Below are 19,593 nucleotides of genomic sequence, written 5' to 3' on the forward strand. Positions count from 1 at the left end.
CTTTTGTGGCGACAGGAGCGATTTAGATGGAAAAATCAGCTGCAGATACACAGTTGACACCTAGTCAAAATCCACACCAAGAATCACGATTTATACGCGTTTGTTTTATGTGGAAATGCTGAGGATTTTGCCACAGATTTTGTGCTGCACGTAAATGTACCCAAATGTCTTTCTTTCAATGTAGAACAATCAAACTGGAGAATAACAGTCCCTTGAGAGAGGCAAAGAGGGTGGACAAAAATATGGAAACACTGTACAAAATGCATGCCTTAAATTACATGAGATTATAAATCATATTTCAATAAGACATGCAGAGACCGATTTTAGGTGGAGGTAATATTACACAGATGCTACCGGGCAGATGTGGACATCTGTCTGAGCAATAAGGTTCCATTGGTCAGGGGTTTGAGCCACTCAGCTGCTTTTACCAGTTGGCTCCAAAAACCACCCAGAGCAGGGCAAGAGGTTAAGTAAACACAAATTTCGTGGGAGAGCTCTGAGCCAAGCAGTGGTCAAAAGGGCAGCTCAGTGCTAATGATTAAAATCCCATGCATCCCTATAGCGTGGATGCTGCTGAGTTGTGGACCACCATTGCTGTCAAAACCACTCATGCTTTGATTCCTCCCGGTTTGCATTTCAATAGCTTTGAAGCACTTCTTTCTTGTAGAACACCCTTGTAGACTGAGCTTCAACTGGGATACCTGGAGTATATCCGGTCCCAGCATCAGCCACGTCCCTTTTGCTCAGGACAGTAGAGCATAGGCATGATATTATTATAATTGCTGCTAAAGTACCCTAAAACTACAGAAAATATAGCAAAAGTTCTTTAAACAATGCTACAGAAAACTTATCATTAGAGATGAGCGAACGTGTCCGTTACGGACACATCCGCACCCGGACACCGGCTTTAGCGAACACTGCAGTGTTCGCGCGTAAGTGTCCGGGTGCCGCCGGGGGGCGGGGAGATGCGCGGCGGCGCGGGCGGCAGTAGCGGGGAACAGGGGGGAGCCCTCTCTCTCTCCCTCTCCCCCCCACTCCCCGCCGCACCCCCCCGCGCTGCCACGGCGGCCCCCGAACTTTTTCGCCCGAACACCGAGGTGTTCGCAAAGTTCGGTGTTCGGGCGAAAAAGGGGCGGGGCCGAACGTGTTCGCTCATCTCTACTTATCATCCATAAGAAATGTTAGGGGGTCCCCTCCAATAACATGCTTCTTGTTTTGTCCGCAGACTGCAAGCTGCCTTTCAGGACTGTGTCGGCACCCAATTCACCAACTTGTTTGCTCAGTACACTGTTGTTTATGTGAATAGTTTCATGAAACTCAGGTGAGTGCTAGAATAATGTGATAGGGTACAATGTATTTAAAGGCACAGACTTGAGGCTCCTTAGAAAAGTGCAAAGTCTGTAACAAGCTCCCAACCCAACATGGGCCATTTATAATACTGCTGTCCAATTATGAGGCAGAGGGACATTTACCCCCCCCCCCCCCCCGTTAGGAATCAGGGTCCGTTGTGACTACTACTATACTTCTAGCCTCTGTAGTTAAGCCCTTGTATACAAATATTGTACAAGTGATTTATATGATAGCTTGCGGCAGTTGGATTGCAAAGCATTATGATTCAAGCCAACTAGGGTGTGGCCAGTCAAGTAGACAATGAGTGACGGCCAATGTGAGGGCCATGATATCTCCAATAGCAGTTGTTACCCAGCTTTCCCAAGCTTCTAAGTAGTGGAATTGCCCAATTATATTATCTGGAAATGCATTGCTGTAAAGCTAGGAAGAATTGCTGCTCAGGAGTCTAGAAAAGCTGAATGTAAATCTTACATAGTTGCAATGAAGAAACAGATCATGCTTTCTTATACCTTTATAGGCTGTGAACCAACCAACCTAAGAGCCTTACCAGCTCACACACGAGTTGTCACCCAGCTTTCCCACATCCTTGTATAGTCAACTTGCCAGGTTGTTCAGCAATGTATTAGCTGTTCAGGAACCTAGGAAAGCTGTGTGGCACTGAGGATGGAATTGAGTGCAAAATGTATACATTGTGACTCCACCTACCACTGTCATCATACATCTAATGATAATTTCATATAGAATATACATTAGAACATATGTTCATTTTTATAGGGAGATAGCGCCATCTAGCCAGATTGTATTACAGTGCAATTAGAAGGAGTCGTGTTAAAATAATCTGATGTGTGGCTGGTGTATTAGAGGCACTCAAGATGTTGGAGCTGGCTGCTACGTCTGCATCCCCTATAGATAGAAGATATGAAAAACCTATATGAGGGATCTCAGGGGTTAAATGGCAGGAGGCCACCAGCAGGCGGTAATAATAGATGTCTGTTTGCAGTTGCTTCATATTTACTGTTTCGTCACAGTAGGGAATTTCCTATGAAAATTCCTACTTATGGTGACTGCAGCCTTGGCAGGGAGGAAACACGGAGAACTTGTAACAGCTTGGAAGGACCGGAGGACAATGTTATTACCGGCAGATCTGGGGCACAATTATGACGGACTATTACAGGTTGTGCAGTGTGTGACGGTACAGCGCCTCGACTAGACTAGACTAGAGTAAAAGTTTGGGTATAGCACTGACTACAATGCTAGGTGCAGTGCTTGCACAGTATTGTGGCAGCTAAACGGTTAGTATAGTTAGGGCTTACTCACGGGGGCCTACATCACACGCCTAATATATGGTGCTAAAGGCCTACTGATTGATATCGGGTCACTCACAACATTTTTTTATATGTGAGAAACAAAAACACAGCATGTCCTATTTTGCCATGTAATATGCACCAATATAAGCAATGGGGGTTTAATATATAGCAAATATACATGTACAGTCTTCCCTTAGGATGTGAGTGCCTCAGCTTGGAAGCAGGCTCTCTCCCGAATTTCTGCTCTGATTTAAGAGCAGAAACTCGTGTTACGTGCCTGCTTCTGCATTTCGACGGAGATGGGTGAAGTCACTGCTGTCTCCGGGATCCTCTCAAGCAAATAATTGTTACCGCGCATGCGCGGTTACGTCACCGCGCATGCACAGGATGGTCCAGCGAGCGGACATGAGAGCTTATACCATATTACTGGTATAAGCCAGTGACGCTTCGTGTGAGAGCCTAGCGGCTCCCTGATTGGGTCTTCAACGTGCCGAAGTGCAAGGGAGAGCGGGGCAAAGTCCGAGAAAGTTGAAAAAAAGAAAAATTAAAGGACAATTGAGCACATACGATACACATAATAAGCAGATTCCAGTACTGTACAGTTTAAGGTGTATTTACATTTAAAGAGCATCTATTTAGGAGCATCTACAGTATTTAAAGAGCACCACTACATACAGTACACCTCCTGTATCAATTCTACTGTACATACAGTACTGTGCTTGTTAAAGGGACTCCGAGATCACAAACTCAATGTACAAGTACAGTATTATTCCTGGATTGTTTCTGGATTTATTACTGCGTTCCACGTAATAACACACAGTGAATGCCGCAACATCCTCCAAGCATCCCGTGTCCTACTCATTCACATTAAGCAGTTAGCTCCAACCATGGGTCCAAATAAAGCGAGTGCGAAGGCCAGTGCTGATAGGAAGAAGCGGACAATATGCATTGAACTCACCCTTCGAGAGTTCTGGAAGGACCACTATAACATTGTGATATTCCTTAGAATTATCGATATGGCCTGGCAGGGTGTTACAAAGAGGACCTTGACCTCTGCATTGAAGGAGCTGTGGCCTGAGGTTATGTCTGAAACAGACTTTGAAGTGGCAGTGGTGGAGGAACCCGAAGAAGCAATGGTGGAGAAGATTGTATCCCTCGGCAAAACCATGGGCTTAGACATGGATGAAGCTGACATCACGGAGCTCATTGAGGAGCATTCCGAGGAACTGACAACGGAGGAGCTAAAGGAGCTACAAACGTAGCAGCACACAGAGGTTTTTTAGGAAGGGGGTGACGTAGAGTTGGCGGAGGAGATGATCTTTAAAAGTGAGATAAAGGAAATGTTGGGAATGTGGGAGAAACTTTCAAACTTTATTCAAAAGAAACACCCAGAACAAGTTGCAACTTGGCGCGTGACGGAGCTATTTGGACAGGTTTTTATTTAAAACCCCTGGACATGAAAGTGAGGAAAGCGGGGCAAAGAGGGCAAAAATCAGCAAATAAGATTCAGTTCTTCAGTAGTTGTTCAGTTATTCAGTTAATTGATTCAGTTCAACTCCGTCAGGGTCTTCAAGTCTTCAGCAAATAAGATTCCAATAGCAGTTAGCTCCAACCATGGGTCCGAAGAAACCGAGTGCGAAGGCCAGTGCTGAGAAGAAGAAGCGGATTTAAAAAAGAAATCATCGAAAAATATGAGCAAGGTATGCGTGTAGTCGACTTGGCGAAGCAGTACGAGCGCAGTACTTCTACAATCTGCACCATATTGAAGCAGAAGGAGTTGATAAAGGCTATAATGCCAGCCAAGGGCGTTACAGTAATTTCAAAACAACGGACAGATATCCATGAAAATATGGAGAAGCTGCTGATGGTGTGGGTGAAGGAGAAGCAACTCGCAGGAGATACCGTGACGGAGACTATAATCTGTGAGAAGGCGCAAGCTATTTACGCCGATCTGCTGCAGCAGACCCCAGGCACATTGACAGACAAGGCATAGGGTGATCCATTTAAAGCCAGTCGTGGCTGGTTCAAAAATTTTAAAAAGAGGACCGGCATTCACTCTGTTGTCAGGCATGGTGAGGCAGCCAGCTCGGATGCGAAGGCAGCTGAGAATTACCTCAAAACTTTTGCCGGAATTATAGCAGCTGAAGGATACGTCCCCCAGCAGGTTTTGAACTGTGACAAGACAGGACTCTTCTGGAAGAAAATGCCAAGGAGGACTTACATAACGGCAGAGGAGAAGAGGATGCCAGGCCACAAACCTATGAAGGATAGGCTAACCCTCGCAGTGTGTGCCAATGCAGTGTGCGACTGCAAGATTAAACCGCTGCTCGTTTATCATTCGGAAAACCCCAGAGCCTTTAAGTCACATAAGATTGTGAAAGAAAAACTGCCGGTTATGTGGAGGGCAAACTCAAGGGCCTGGGTCACCAGGCAGATCTTTGTGGAGTTGGTGAATTTGGTCCTTGGTCCTGACATTAAGAAATATCTCCAGGAAAATAACCTACCCCTGCAAGCCCTTCTTGTCCATGACAACACACCTGCTTACCCACCTAACCTCGAAGATGACATCCTCGAAGAGTTCAGGTTTATAAAGGTTCTCTACCTTCCATCCAACACCACCCCTATCCTGCAGCCCATGGACCAGCAGGTGATTTCTAATTTCAAGAAGCTCTTCACTAAGCACCTGTTCCGCCATTGCTATGAGATGACGAAGAGCACAAACCTCACCCTTCGAGAGTTCTGGAAGGACCACTATAACACTGTGATATGCCTCAGAATTATCGATATGGTCTGGCAGAGTGTTACAAAGAGGACCTTGACCTCTGCATGGAAGAAGCTGTGGCCTGAGGTTGTGTCTGAAACGGACTTTGAAGTGTCAGTGGTGGAGGAACCCGAAGAAGCAATGGTGGAGAAGATTGTATCCCTCGGCAAAACCATGGGCTTGGACATAGATGAAGGGGACTTCAACAAGCTCATTGAGGAGCACTCCGAGGAACTGACAACGGAGGAGCAAAAGGAGCTACAAACGCAGCAGCACACAGAGGTTTTTCAGGAAGTGGGTAACGTAGAGTTGGCGGAGGAGGTGATCTCTACAAGTGAGATAAAGGAAATGTTGGGAATGTGGGAGAAACTTTCAAAATTTATTCAAAAGAAACACCCAGAACAAGTTGCAACTTGGCGTGTGACGAAGCTATTTAACAGAGTTAGACACTTGCCTAACCCATTTCAGAAACATTCTGAAAGGGAGGATGAAACAGAGCTCATTGGACAGGTTTTTATTGAAAACCCCTGGACATGAAAGTGAGAAAAGCGTGGCAAAGAGAGCAAAAATCAGTGAAGAAGATTTAGTTCTTCAGTAGTTGTTAAGTTATTCAGTTCAGCTCCGTCAGCATCTTCAAGTTTTCAGCAAATAAGATTCCGTTATTCAGTTCAGTTATTCCGTTATAAAAACACGTAACCAAAAAATTGCCGTGTTTCAGGGAGGTCCGGAACGGATAAATGGCGCTTCAATTCAGCTCAGTGGGGAAAATTGATTTGACGTAAGAGTGTTTTGGGTTAAGAGCTCCGTCACAGAATGAATTAAACTCTTCACCCAAGGCACCACTGTACGTACATTTTTGGTGTGTACTGCGTATTTTACGCTCGTAATACGCGAGACTCATACGTTCGTGTGAGTGAGCCCTTACTATTGTATACAGTATTGAGTGCAGTTATTGATACTTAATTTAATGTTTGGTGCAGTATTGGGTATATTATTTAGTATATTGTTGCATACTCTGTTGGTCCCAGTGTTGGATGCAGTGTTCAGTATAGTTTGGTACGGTGCTGGGCACAGCATTAGGTACAATGTTTGGTGCAGTATTGGGCACGGTACTGGAAGCAATGGTTGGGGTAGTATTTGACTCAGTATTGGGAACAACATTTGTGGCAGTTTAAAGGAAACCCATCAGCTCAAACATGGTGTCTAAACAGCAGGCAGCATGTTTTAGAGCAAGAGGAGCTTAGCAGTTTGTATATAGTTTTATGGGAAAAGGTTCAATATAACTTGTATTTTTTTGATTTATATCTCTGCACATTCTGAGCTGAACAGTCCAATGGGTGGTCCTATCAGTGATTGACAGCTGTGTATGACTGTACATACAGGGAAGGCTGCCAATCACTTATAGCTCTGCCTATTTGCAAGGGGAGGGGCGGGATGGGGTAGGAGCTAAGTCACGGAACTTAGTTCTGCCCCCGTCCGGCCCCCTCCTATTGCAAATAGTGCCGAGGACCCGAGAGGGGTGTAGAGGAGGCGGAGAGGGGGTGGGAGCTCAGTGCACTGCTCTCGGCTCTTCCAGCCTCCTCCCCCTGCAGAGAGGGACACTGTATATTGGCCGTACATGAATACCCGGCCGATATACGGTCATCTGAATAAGCCCTTACCATATATGTGAGAGCAGTGAGAGTGTGGAGCAGGCATTATAGAGGAGATTGTAGCAGCTGCAGAGCACAATCTGATCTCAATTCATCTAACTAGTGATAGAACTTAATATAAAAGCAATCTGTTCTATTTAAAAATATATTGCAAAAGAAAACAAAATGGTAAAATAAATCTAAAGAAATTAGAAAATGAAATACAATTTTGCTTTGGTGATCAAATTAGTTGATGTTGTTTCAGAACAGCCTCTGCCTGGTTTGTCAGCGAGGACTTTCACTTCTATTGTTTGAACACCTGGTGCTCTACATCTTCATTTCAGACACATTGCTATAAATGCTACTGGAGAAAATGGATTTAAAAGTGCATTTATGCAAATGGCCACCAGATGGCACTATCAAATAAACCTATAATTTCTAAAGGAAAATGTCTGTAGATATATTGTTAATACAAAACACACACATGATCAGAAAATGTATAGAACACAATATAGAACATTCACACTACTGAGCTAACAGAAGTGCATTTGACTTTAATGAATTTATAAAGCATGTTGTCCCAGATTGTCTTGGGCCCTCCAAGTCTAAAGGGCAAAGTTTGCCTGAGAGTGTTTCACTCGGTACAGTGTTTCCCAACTCCAGTCCTTAGAGACTCAACAAGTCATGTTTTCAGGATATCCTATAGTAAGAACAGATATGGCAATGTCTGAGGCAATAACAAGAATAACATCACCTGTGTAATACTGAGGAAATCCTGAAAACATGACCTGTTGGGGTCCCTGAGGACTGGAGTTGGGGAACATTGCTCTAAGCTGTCCCTAACAATCAAGTATTGGCCTCTCACTGCATCCTTGTTTATGGACTATGTTACCTGATTTGGTTTTGCTACTTTTCAAAAACTTTGAACCAGAAGGAATGCTGGGAAAGTTAGTTTGATGATGACATCAGTGAAGAAGGAAGTAACTAACTTCTAATTAATATGACTGCTGCCTTGGAGTAGCAACTGTAACACTTTTATTATTGACCCCCAAACTTTATGTTCACTTCTCATGGAATGTACTGTAAGGGTTAACAGTAAAACGGATTCCTCCTCTCCATTCTGTATTTTCCCTGTAAGTGTATCTAGGTCAGGAGACTCTAGAGATTTCAGACATTTTTTTCCTACAAATCTTAGCAAATATAGTAGGGAGCAGAGATATATGAACTCTTACAATTATTTTTGAGCTGCATCCATTGTCTACACTTTAAGGAATTCATCTCTGCTGAAAAATATTATCCTTGCCAAGAATTGTTCAGGTTCCGCACTATTGGCCACATTTATAAAGGGTTTTACATTACTTTCTGGTGAAAAAAGTCACAAATTTTAACGCAACAACTTTTTACACAAAATTTTGTGACTTTCCTTTTTTTGCGACGGCCATGACACTTTAAAAAAAAAAACAAAACTGGGCGGGGTTTGTTGGAAGGGGTGTTGCCATCCTGGACCAATAGATTCATGTATAACCCGAAACTAGTGTACATTTCTGAGAGAGCGCACGGAGGAGCTGGGATGTGCTCAACACGCACATCTTCATGTATTCAGCGCATCGGGAGAAATTTTACTAAGCCCGGCGCAGGAAATGCTTAGTAAATTTTCCCCTATGCGCTCTTTTCTTATTAGCCATTTCTGCTCCTGACTTCTTCTTCCTCTCCTAGTCTGTGTCATTACATAAAGGTACCTTCACACTGGGCGATTATTTCCCAAATTATCGCTGGAAACAGTGAAGTTGGGCAAAAGCCATAACGTGTACAAGCGGCCGCCAACAGAGCCACAAATCACTTACTTGTCAAAGTATCTCCAGTTCGCTCTGCCTTCATTCACAGAACAACTTTCACTCCTGTGTAAAGCACAGGAGCTATAGTTGCTAGGATGGCTGTCGGGCTCGTATGCGCCTGACAGTCGTTCCGTGTAAAGGTGCCTTAACCAAATTACAACAGCCATCTTACGGCTATTTACTGCTATCTGCTCTACCTCTGTGCCACAAATATACTCACCCCCAGCTATCAGAGCTCGTTCACACCAGCGCTGTCTGCACGCAGTATAGGCGTGTGAAAAGATCGCTGCTGTACTGGACTAAAGATCGCGTGAATGGGTGAATTCCAGCTACTTGAATTAGCCCATTCACACAATCGGAGGTGCGTGGAACGTGTTTTCCAGCTCCCATAGGAGTCTATGGAAAGCATGCAGCAAAGATACGTCAGGTCTAGAGATGAGCGAGCATACTCGCTAAGGCAAACTACTCGAGCGAGTAGTGCCTTATTCGAGTACCTGCCCGCTCGTCTCTAAAGATTCGGCTACCGGCGGGGTACGGGGAGCGGCGGGGGAGAGCGGGGAGGAACGGAGGGGAGATCTCTCTCTCACTCTCTCCCCCTGCTCCTTCCTGCTCGCTCCCGCAACTCACCGCTCACCCGCGCCAGCAGCCCAATCTTTAGAGACGAGCGGGCAGGTACTCGAATAAGGCACTACTGGCTCGAGTAGTTTGCCTTATCAAGTATGCTCGCTTATCTCTAGTCAGGTCCTATCTTTTCTCTCAGCACAGACCTTGGATATGAGTTTGCAGTCACTTGTCCTATCTTTGATTGGTGCGAGAATGTAGCGTGTCTAAACTTTTTTTGTGTGAACACTTCTTTAGGAAACCAATGGTTCTTATAGAGGCGCTCTTTTCACGTGCCTCTAATGCGCGCAGACAGCGCTCGTGTGAACGAGCCCTTAGCAATACACTCTGCAGCTACAATGCCTTTTATAGTCCTGATGTCATTATCTCCAGGAAGGTTTCACAGAGCATGCCCAGTATATTGCTACATTTTGGGGCAGCTTTTGGCACACATGGTGAATTAGGCACAAATTTTGGCAAATCTCTGTCCATTGCGAAGAAGACCATTTAAGGCTGTCAGGCTAGCCTCTTACATACGTCTTCATGAAACTTGAAAGTCGGCTGGCAAAGAGATTTTATCTGTGATCATGAACATATATCCACCATTGCAGTGCAATCAATAATTTACATACATTTGCTGGACAAATTCCTCACCAGCGAACCTTTGTAGTGGAACCCCAGCATTAGGCCTGGCAGATCTGCGGAGGGTCTGGGTATTTTCCTCCAGTTTGGCGGGTGTAGGCTGATCTTCTGACACTTCTCGTTTCTGGGAACCATCTACTGTCAGAGTGTCCACAGTTCTAGGACGCATGGTAGTTCTTGTTGGTATCCACCACTCCGGGCAGTTCATGTTCCGTATCATTTATGGGCTAGGCAGTGGTGTCTCTTGTGACAGAGTTGTGTTTTCCAATCAGAAAGGCTTCAACATATTGCTGTGTAGAATTTGAGGAAGGGCATCAGGACTAAGCCTTTTCATCTAGTGTATATGTTTTGGGCACCTATGTTCTCGAATAAAGTCTCAACAGATCGTCTGTGTGGCAGATTCAACTGGTGGGAGTTACTACTGCAGATTTTGAAAAGTGGTCTGTCATGACCAGACAGTACTGATGACTGTCCAATTAGAATGTAGTCTATCATTAGTACTTTGAGGGGTTATTTGGTCTGTATAGTTTGTACAGGGGCACGCTGCTCTGGGCTCTTAGTCAGATCACACATTTAACACTTTCTGCAGATCTCCTCCATTGTCTTCCCCAACTGTGGACATTATACAAATTTCTGCAGCCACTGCAGTGTCTTGTTGGCTCCAAAGTGTGCTCCTCATTCATGGGCCTCTCAGACAACATCTTTCAGTAACTCTCCCAGGATCACCACCTGCCACAGTATCCATAGAAGGCTGTACTTTTTGGTACAAAACATCATTATTCACTTGCAGGTGGTCCCATTCACATAACACAGAGGAAATTTCTTGGCTGAGAGGGGCTTTCTCCTCCTTTCTGAGTTTCTTTCCCTGTTCTATCCAGCATTTCACTTGTGACAACCCCACATCATTCTGGATTTAGCTTTTTTCAGCATTTGTCTTTCCCAGCAATGCCAGAGAGAGCCAGGAGATGAAAATCATTGGAAGTCAGGAACTTATTCATCCTCCAATCATTCATCCACTTCTTCCATAGGGATCTGCAGCGTCATTTGCAACAGAGCAGCCATGTTAGTATTTTCGGTCTTTCACCTGTACTGGATGGAAAAGTTGTACTTTGCAAGTTGAGCCACCCATTGCTGTTCTAATGCTCTGCGTTTGACTGTATCTAGGTGGGCTAGTGAGTTGTTATCAGTCCTGAAGTGTATCTCAGCTCCAGCTAAGTACTCTGCGAACTTTTCGGTCATAGCCCAGACCAGCGCTAACAGTTCTAATTCAATCCATGGCAGCAGGTAGCAATCTCAGACAGTATAGGCATTGAGTTTACGGTAATCTAAATAGAACCAGATGCTTCCGCTCTACAAGCTCCATGGCGGCAGCCCAAATGTTCTAGCTGACTACAGAATTCAGCATTTGAATAAGCAAATTCTTTACTTCTTGATACAACTTTAGTGGGATCTAACAGTACCTTTCTTGAATGGGCAGCATATCTCCAGTTGATATCTCATGCTGGATGGTGTCTGCGCACTCAAAATTCTCAGCATGTCAAGCAAATACAGCTTGCTATTGCCATAGTAAGTCTTCAATCACTTTATTCTGCTCAGCACTAAAGGAAGCCAAATCAGCCCCATTTGCTTCAGGATGACTTGCCCATTCCACTTAGGTATTGGATTCCCTTTCTCTTCCGTGGACACAGCCAAGGTCCACACTTTAGTCTTCACTGGGGCTAATGATACTGTTTTTCTCTTCATCCCTTCACCTTGGTCACGTAGAATTGTGCGATTTCTACTCCTGGTTCTATAGTGACAGCTTCATATCCCAAATTGACACAACATATACGGACTTGTTTATTCTGGAATACATTCAACATCTGGGCCACCAAGGTGTTCTGGCCCGACTCTCCATGTCCTACCAGCTTCAGTATAACTTCAATTCCCTCTAGATGACAGTTTGTCCTGGCCAGCACCGTCAGAAAAGTTCCATGTTGGGGAGGTCTCCACTGCCTGGTGTCTGGGTTTGCTCTTCTGCAATCCACATGCTCATATCAGTTGCTAAAAGATTTTCTGCGTTGGCTGATGGGGTGTTGCTTGCTTCCTGTATCCGGGCATTCGTTTGACAAACGTAATGTGGTCCAATTTTCACAATATGATCATGCCAAGGATCACAGGAACGTCCTGTCAGAAGGGTTTGTGAACAATAATAATGCCTTTCTTGATGATGTGTGGCTGCATATTCGCACTTTTATCCAGGTGACTCCCCGAGACGGGAAATGGACAAATGATTAGCTGTGGTCTGCTTGATTAGCTGTGGTCAGCTTTCAAGTTTAACCAGGGCCTAGAAGCATCACTTAAAGAAGACTTCTGGCATTGTTGTCATTTGTGAACCTGTATCCACAAGGCACTCAACCTCCTTTCCTTCAAACTTGTCCCGAATCATCGGCCATCCTGTAATTAGGTGTTTGGAGCATTGGTTTGTGGGTTCTCTCCACACCTCCCAGGTAATATGCCCCACTGCTGCAAGGGTATTTAGTTTAATGGCTCTTCAGGGTGATGCACTGACCCACTTTGGCAATCTCACGCGAAATGCCAGTACTGGAATTCTCTACGTCAGTACACCTGCCTACTCCCCAAGGTGGAGGAATATTTCAGCTTCTCAAGGCAGGTAATGATCTGACCAGATACTGAGATGCTCGATAACAGGAGTTTTCAAATGGGTGTTGCCACATTCGGGCCTTTCCTTGTTACTCCTGTTTGATGTTTGAGACCTCACAGCATATGGGCCATTGCTCTCTTCCTGGCTGCAGGTTTTTATTAGCAGGCAATGAAACGTCAATGAAGGATCGACCTTCATTTGTAGAGGACCTCCCCATGTCTGTGTGTTATCAGCCACACTACTATATATGTCTTTTTCAGCAGCAACCCTAGTTATCAGCAATACACTCTGCTCTCTTCTGTCCTTGTAGTGCAGATACAATGCCTTTTATAGTCCTAATATCATCATCTCCAAAAAAGTCTCACAGAGGATGATTATTATATTGCCACATTTTGGTGAAAGTTTTGATGCTTGTGGTGAATTTGGCGCACATTTTGGTACATCTCTGTCTATTGCCAAGACAGTCATTTAACCCTATCAGGCTAAGCCTCTTTCGGAGGCCTAAATGGCATTTGGGCCTGTGGACCACTACTGCCGCCAGTTTTATTGTTAAATATGCTGCCCTTGTGTAAAAGCCCCATCATCTCACAACATTTTTTAGAGAACTACAATTCCTAGAATCTGATGAAAGTTGCTAAATGCAGAAGTGAAGTTGGGTTTTCTAAGAATTATTTAAAAATACCAGGATCCTCTTTATTCCAATAAGGGAAAGTCAGCTCTGAGGGGCTTAAAGTTTCAGAGGGTTCTTTCCAATATGTTAGATTGTTTCATGGTTATCCCTTATCACTATTGCCATGTTGAGCAGCTCTGAAGCTCTTGAAGCAATTAAGCTATTTCAACCTGGAACAATGGTTTAAAGCAACTCTCTGGGAATGGGAAGAGCAAAGATGGCCACACCAGTTCTCTGACTACAGGATGCACACGATGCATTAGTATGCTATGGTAGTCTAGGACAATACATGCAACTTGGACTGGGCAGAAAAGCAGGTGTGGTGTTTTAGACTAATGATTAGGAATAAACGAGCATGCTCGGATAAGGCTGTTGCTCGAGCGATCATTGCTCTCCTCAAGTAACTGCATGCTCGACGGAGCAGGCTCGGGGGGGGGGGGGGGGTGAGCAGGGGTAGCGGGGGGTGGGGGGGAGAAAGATCTCTCACTCTCCCCCCCCCGCCCCGTCCCCCAAGCCTGCTCGGACGAGAATGCAGTTACTCGAGAAGAGCGATGATCACTCATCTCTACTAATGATACATAATGCACAATGTGCATCATGTAGTCACAGAAGCTGCTGCAGAAATCTTTGTTTCTCAAGCCTGGAGGATTGTTTTACAGGTAGCTAAATACACCATGCTTCATTGCTTGATAGTAATTATTAAAAGAATAACTGGGTATAGTTCTAAATTCACAACAAGTGTGTTAAGGGTTAGACACTATTCTTCTTACTTAGCCACCAGGAATGAAGCATGTTTGTTTTCCATTGGGCCAGCTGGGATCGCAAACTGTTCTTCCTACTTGGTCAACAGGACAAGCACTTTCTCTTTTACTAAACAAGGGATGAGATTGTGTTTTTTTCCCCACTGGACAATCAGGGATCACACTTTTTTATTCCTACCTAGGCCATTAGGGATCATACACTAATCAAACGTTATCTTTTTAGGTATTAGTGTATCTTGACGCCACCAGGAATTCCTGGTGGAGCCAAGGTTGACAGAGGGGTGACGCCCCCTGATGCTGATTGGCTGCACAGCTTGTTAGGCAGCAGGTGCTGGAAGGTCACTAAAGATTTCTTGAAAAAGGGGAATACAGCGGCGGCAGGCGCTGCAGCCACGCACCCACATCTGCAAGGAAGTTTCCGTGCGGAGGCCGCACCCGACGTCAGTGTAGAAGGGGTGCGCGGCGTCCGATTGCCAGTTGGGAGTGGGTGAGCACACATGCAGCAGTCGGATATGGAGCTGACAGCCGGCGGCCGGGACGCAGGGCTAAGGCAGCGGAGGGGTATGGAGGGATGAGGCACTGGATGGGTATGGAGGGCTGAGGCGGCAGACACGTGGGACTGAGGGTTGAGGCGGCAGACACGTGGGACGGATGCCTCAAATGCCGGCCGGCACTGAGGTGAGATGCTGCACTGTCTGCATACATTTTTTCATGCCGGCCATGGATGGTTAGGCCTAGGGTTACAGTGCTTCTTAGGCTTAGATTATGAAATGTAAATGCTGTCATCTTACAGCGGTAATATGGCAGCACTACAGGTAATAATATAAGCCTTAAAGGGGTTGTCCCGCGCCGAAACGGTTTTTTTTTTTTTCAACAGCCCCTCCGTTCGGCGCGAGACAACCCCGATGCAGGGGTTAAACAAGAACACCGGACAGCGCTTACCTGAATCCCCGCGCTCCGGTGACTTCTTACTTACCTGCTGAAGATGGCCGCCGGGATCTTCTCCCTCGGTGGACCGCAGGGCTTCTGTGCGGTCCATTGCTGATTCCAGCCTCCTGATTGGCTGGAATCGGCACGTGACGGGGCGGAGCTACACGGAGCTACACGGAGCCCCATTGAGAAAAGAAGAAGACCCGGACTGCGCAAGCGCGTCTAATTTGGCGATTAGACGCTGAAAATTAGACGGCTCCATGGAAACGAGGACGCTAGCAACGGAACAGGTAAGTGAAAAATTTCTGATAACTTCTGTATGGCTCATAATTAATGCACAATGTACATTACAAAGTGCATTAATATGGCCATACAGAAGTGTATAGACCCACTTTATTTCGCGGGACAACCCCTTTAACAAGAACTGTAACCCTCAGCCTAACCATCCACAGCCCGCAGAAATGTCTCCACAGGCTGCTAAGACCTTCCTAATTTGAGCCAATAGGGAGCTGGGGGTGTGAGAGGGGCGTTCCTCCTGTCAAACCCCTAGCTTCCGGTGGCTTCAAGATACACTAATACCATCTTTTAAATTGATCACTAGAGGTCAGATTATGCTGTTCTTTACTGAATCATTAGGGATCAGGCTTTTCTTCCACTTGGACACCAGGGATCCCACACTATTCAGGAATCAGATTTTTTTTTGACTGAGTCGTGAAGGACCACACATTCTTTCTTGCAACTGGATCACCTAGAATCAAACTGTTTATTTTCCTAAACTACCAAAAATCAAATAGTATTTTTCTCTACAGGGCCATGAGAACATGGCAACGTTTCTTAACAATCAGAGATCAGATCAATTTTTATACTGATGGGCTACCAGGAATCAATCATTTATTTTTACACTGGGCCAACAGGGATGTCACACTGTTTTTCTATTGAACCATTGGGATTAGATTGTGTATTTTTCCATCATAAGGAATCAAAAAAGGTACAAAAACATTTTGAACAGCCAACACGGCTGGACGCTGAATATAGAATGTCACTTATCACAAAACATGGCATTGAATAAATTGCTATGTAGTAGATGCTGAATGCACCATTGGCACCAAGGACTGAATACTGTAGAGGATTAGGTGCTTTAGGGAGGAGGAGGCCTAAAATCTATCATTTGGACTTAGAAACATCTAAATATACATGTTGAGTATAAAAAATGCCTTTCTAATGCTCGGTAGATGCCTATAGGAATCATTTTTTTCTCATGTTTCTCAAGTGATATTTGCATTTACTCTTCCTTTTCCTTCTATTCAGTGGATTCCTGGCAGACACCTCTGGGCAGCTTGTAATTGCTTAGCTTGCTTTGATAAAAACAAAGGCAAGTGTCTTAAATCATGACTCACCAGGGAGGACGGACTCTATAATAAACCTTCGCTGCCAGAACAAAGCTCAACTCCCGAGCAGAGATTTTAATAAGTTAAATTGGGAAAACATGCTGAGCTGGAATTCCCTGGTTCTGTAAATCGGCTTTTCCGAATGTCATTGCTGGAACCGATCACTGAATGTTGCTGTCTTCCTGTGGGAGGCTTTCCTGGATCCGCATTCAAAATATAACATTTGCATAAACTTTCCATTGTGCTAAATTAGCATGCGTCTGTAGGAACACCTGTTGGCTTTCATGTCCCGTCATTCATGGTTGGCTCGGAGTCTAGACATCACCTGGAGACATAATACCAGCATGATAATGCTGCTAAGCGTTAACAGAAAACGAATACATATAACACCGAGGCAAACCAAAAAGGATAGTTCTGCTTACTAGTGCTGACTCATAGACTGAGATCCAACCACCAAATTACCTGTATTTGTAGAAGACATATAGAAAATAATCGTTTAATTGTGGGGAAAAATGAATAGTAAAATATGGGATCCTAGTCTCTCACCCCCACCAAACTGTTCATCTGACATGAATGGTGCATGAGTTCTGCCACTCCATTGAAATTCTATGGGAGTAACAGAAACTGCAGGGCCTCACCATGATCTTGAGGTTGAGAGTCAACTAGTGAGGGCAACATTTTAAAAAGCTATACACATACAACTCAGGACCAACTAAAAGTACTGTGAATGGTAGGCAACTGTTTGTTGCTCATAGAAACCAATCACAGCACAGCTTTCATTTTACTACAGTAACTTAAGGAATGTTGATTGGTTGTTATGTACACTAAAGTTTTTTTTTACACAGTTTCAATAAATGAGGCCTATTGCATAATCCATGGTAAAAAAGGATGCTTTGTGATTGAGCATGGTGAATAATGTAGACGTGTAGTGGATCCGAAATGCCTTTGAAAAAAATGAAATCCATCGGAAGTCCAGCGGAAAGCAAACAAAGCGAAATTACTGTTAGCAAGTGAGACAAGTGAACAATGTGACCAATCACTTAAGTGGGAAAATACCAGGACATCAAGGTTTGCAGAGACCTTGGAACAGCAGGAGGCCAGTATTCAAAAAGAGAAGGGAAGAGCCAGAAAATCAAGGGCATTAGAAACCATAGAGCAGTGTGAGGCCCGATTTTAAGTATTGCAAGGAAGAACCAGGATATTAAGGGCTGTAGAGACCAAATTTTAAAAGAGAAAGAGCCAGTGCATCAAGGGCAACAAGGCATTTCAGTTTGTTGCTGGAAGATTTTAAATATGATCCTCACAAGGGCTACGATCAACATCCAAATGGGCCAAATATGTAGCTACTGTTATGGAATGGAATATCCTGCAGGAGTGGAAACCCGGACAACATCAAGTATATAAGATAGTTGATGTAAAAAGTGAGAAATTCATATATAGAGAACTGAAGATATAGTGGAGGAACTGGATTGTAAGTTACAACTGTTAGTAAAATTAATATGACTCCATTTTCCCTATCCATTTTATAGTATGCTCCTTATTTTGAATAATACAGTCTGTGTCAAAGGTTTGTACTTTTCCTTTAACAAGATTTGCTCAAATGTATTGAAGAATAAAAAGAGACTTTGGGGATTAGAACATTCCAAGGTCCTAGATTGAATGGCTCGGGTCGTAGTGCCCTGTTCTCCCATTTCTCTTTAAACAACTTATTATTTACCATTACTGTACTTTTGTGTTCTGAGTAGCTAATCATGTATGATTGTACTGCACCTGTGTGCATTTGTTTGGCATTTTAGATGTTAAATTCCTTATCTTGCATATTCATAATGTGTTTATGTGTTATCGACCAATGGTAATAAATGAATTATTATGAATTTGAATTATTGTAATCGAAGCATGTGCCTCTATAAAAACTGCTGCCTGTCAATCAATGAATAGATAACTTTTGATCATGTCCAGTTGTGTTGTGGTGAAAGTTATTTCCCATGCTCAGCTATCCTCTAACTGAATTTGGACCCCAGAAGCATACCACATAGCAAATAGAGTTATTTGCACTAACACAACCTTTAATGCCCTGTGTGGTGCCATAGAAAGCCCCCCCCCCCCCCCCTATAATCATGGGCCTAGCAATAATATGTGCAGAGCTAGTAGTTGCAAGGGAGCTTGGTGCTTGAGGAAGACAAAAGGCCCTTCAGCTTCAATCACCAATATCATAAATTAAACATAGTAAGTTGGCCCCCTGTTACAATTTTTCATTGAGCCCAGGAGTACAACCTCTGTTTAAAATACAGTGTAACGCCCACTATACAAAAGTGATATCTTTGTTTTGTAACTGCTTCTATTGATGATAGATATTAGTTAATGTGGTGCTTTTAGTTTCCTGCAGGAAGGTGGTGACTGTTTCCTGATTGTGCCTCCATTAGGAAGCATTTTATTATCAGCCTGTTGGGTTAATACATAGTCTCCTTCCCTGCACAAATGTACAGAATATGATTCATTAAACATGATGATGCTGTGCGGTATGTAGAGTAAAGGAGTCCCACAGCACATATCCAATATGGCCCTTTCCTCTCTAATGGCTCCAGAGAAGCTGCCATGGCAGCCTCCATGTTACATTTACCCTATGGGTCGTAGACAGGTAACCTGGCACACCCTCTCATGTGGTCATCCTAAAGTGTAACCTTTTGTACTATTACCCAATATGTTTGTGCAGTCATGCACGTGTGGGTTACAGCCTGTCACTGTCTCACTGTTGCTGATAGATTTGCTTATCCGGCTTCCTTGGCCTCTCCTATATTGTTTTACGTGACAATATGTTTTTCCTGTCCTGAAGGATGTCAATAGGATGAATAGTCACATACATCATTGAGGCTTTATAATATAGTGAAACAGCTGTTATTACGTTACTTCCTTCAAATTTTTGTACCAGGCGGTAACACTTTCCGGTGGTTTTTGTTATTTTCAAACTTAAAAAGAATAGTAGGTAGAGATGAGCGAACGTACTCGTCTGAGCTTGATACTCGTTCGAGTATTAGCGTGTTCGAGATGTTTGTTACTCGTAACGAGTACCACGC

The 19,593-nt window shown here is 44.1% G+C and overlaps 1 protein-coding gene across 1 annotated transcript in view; it reads left to right on the forward strand.

The window, feature by feature from the left end:
• Window positions 1–19,593, forward strand: part of EXOC3L4 (exocyst complex component 3 like 4) — a 63,906-nt gene that overhangs the window by 21,628 nt on the left and 22,685 nt on the right. Inside the window, exon 7 of the mRNA XM_066605732.1 lies at window positions 1,226–1,321. Within this exon, the coding sequence (XP_066461829.1) occupies window positions 1,226–1,321 (96 nt within the window). The remainder of the gene's footprint in view (window positions 1–1,225; window positions 1,322–19,593) is intronic.

Source organism: Eleutherodactylus coqui, chromosome 6 (genome assembly GCF_035609145.1).
Source record: "Eleutherodactylus coqui strain aEleCoq1 chromosome 6, aEleCoq1.hap1, whole genome shotgun sequence".
Lineage (NCBI taxonomy): Eukaryota > Metazoa > Chordata > Amphibia > Anura > Eleutherodactylidae > Eleutherodactylus > Eleutherodactylus coqui.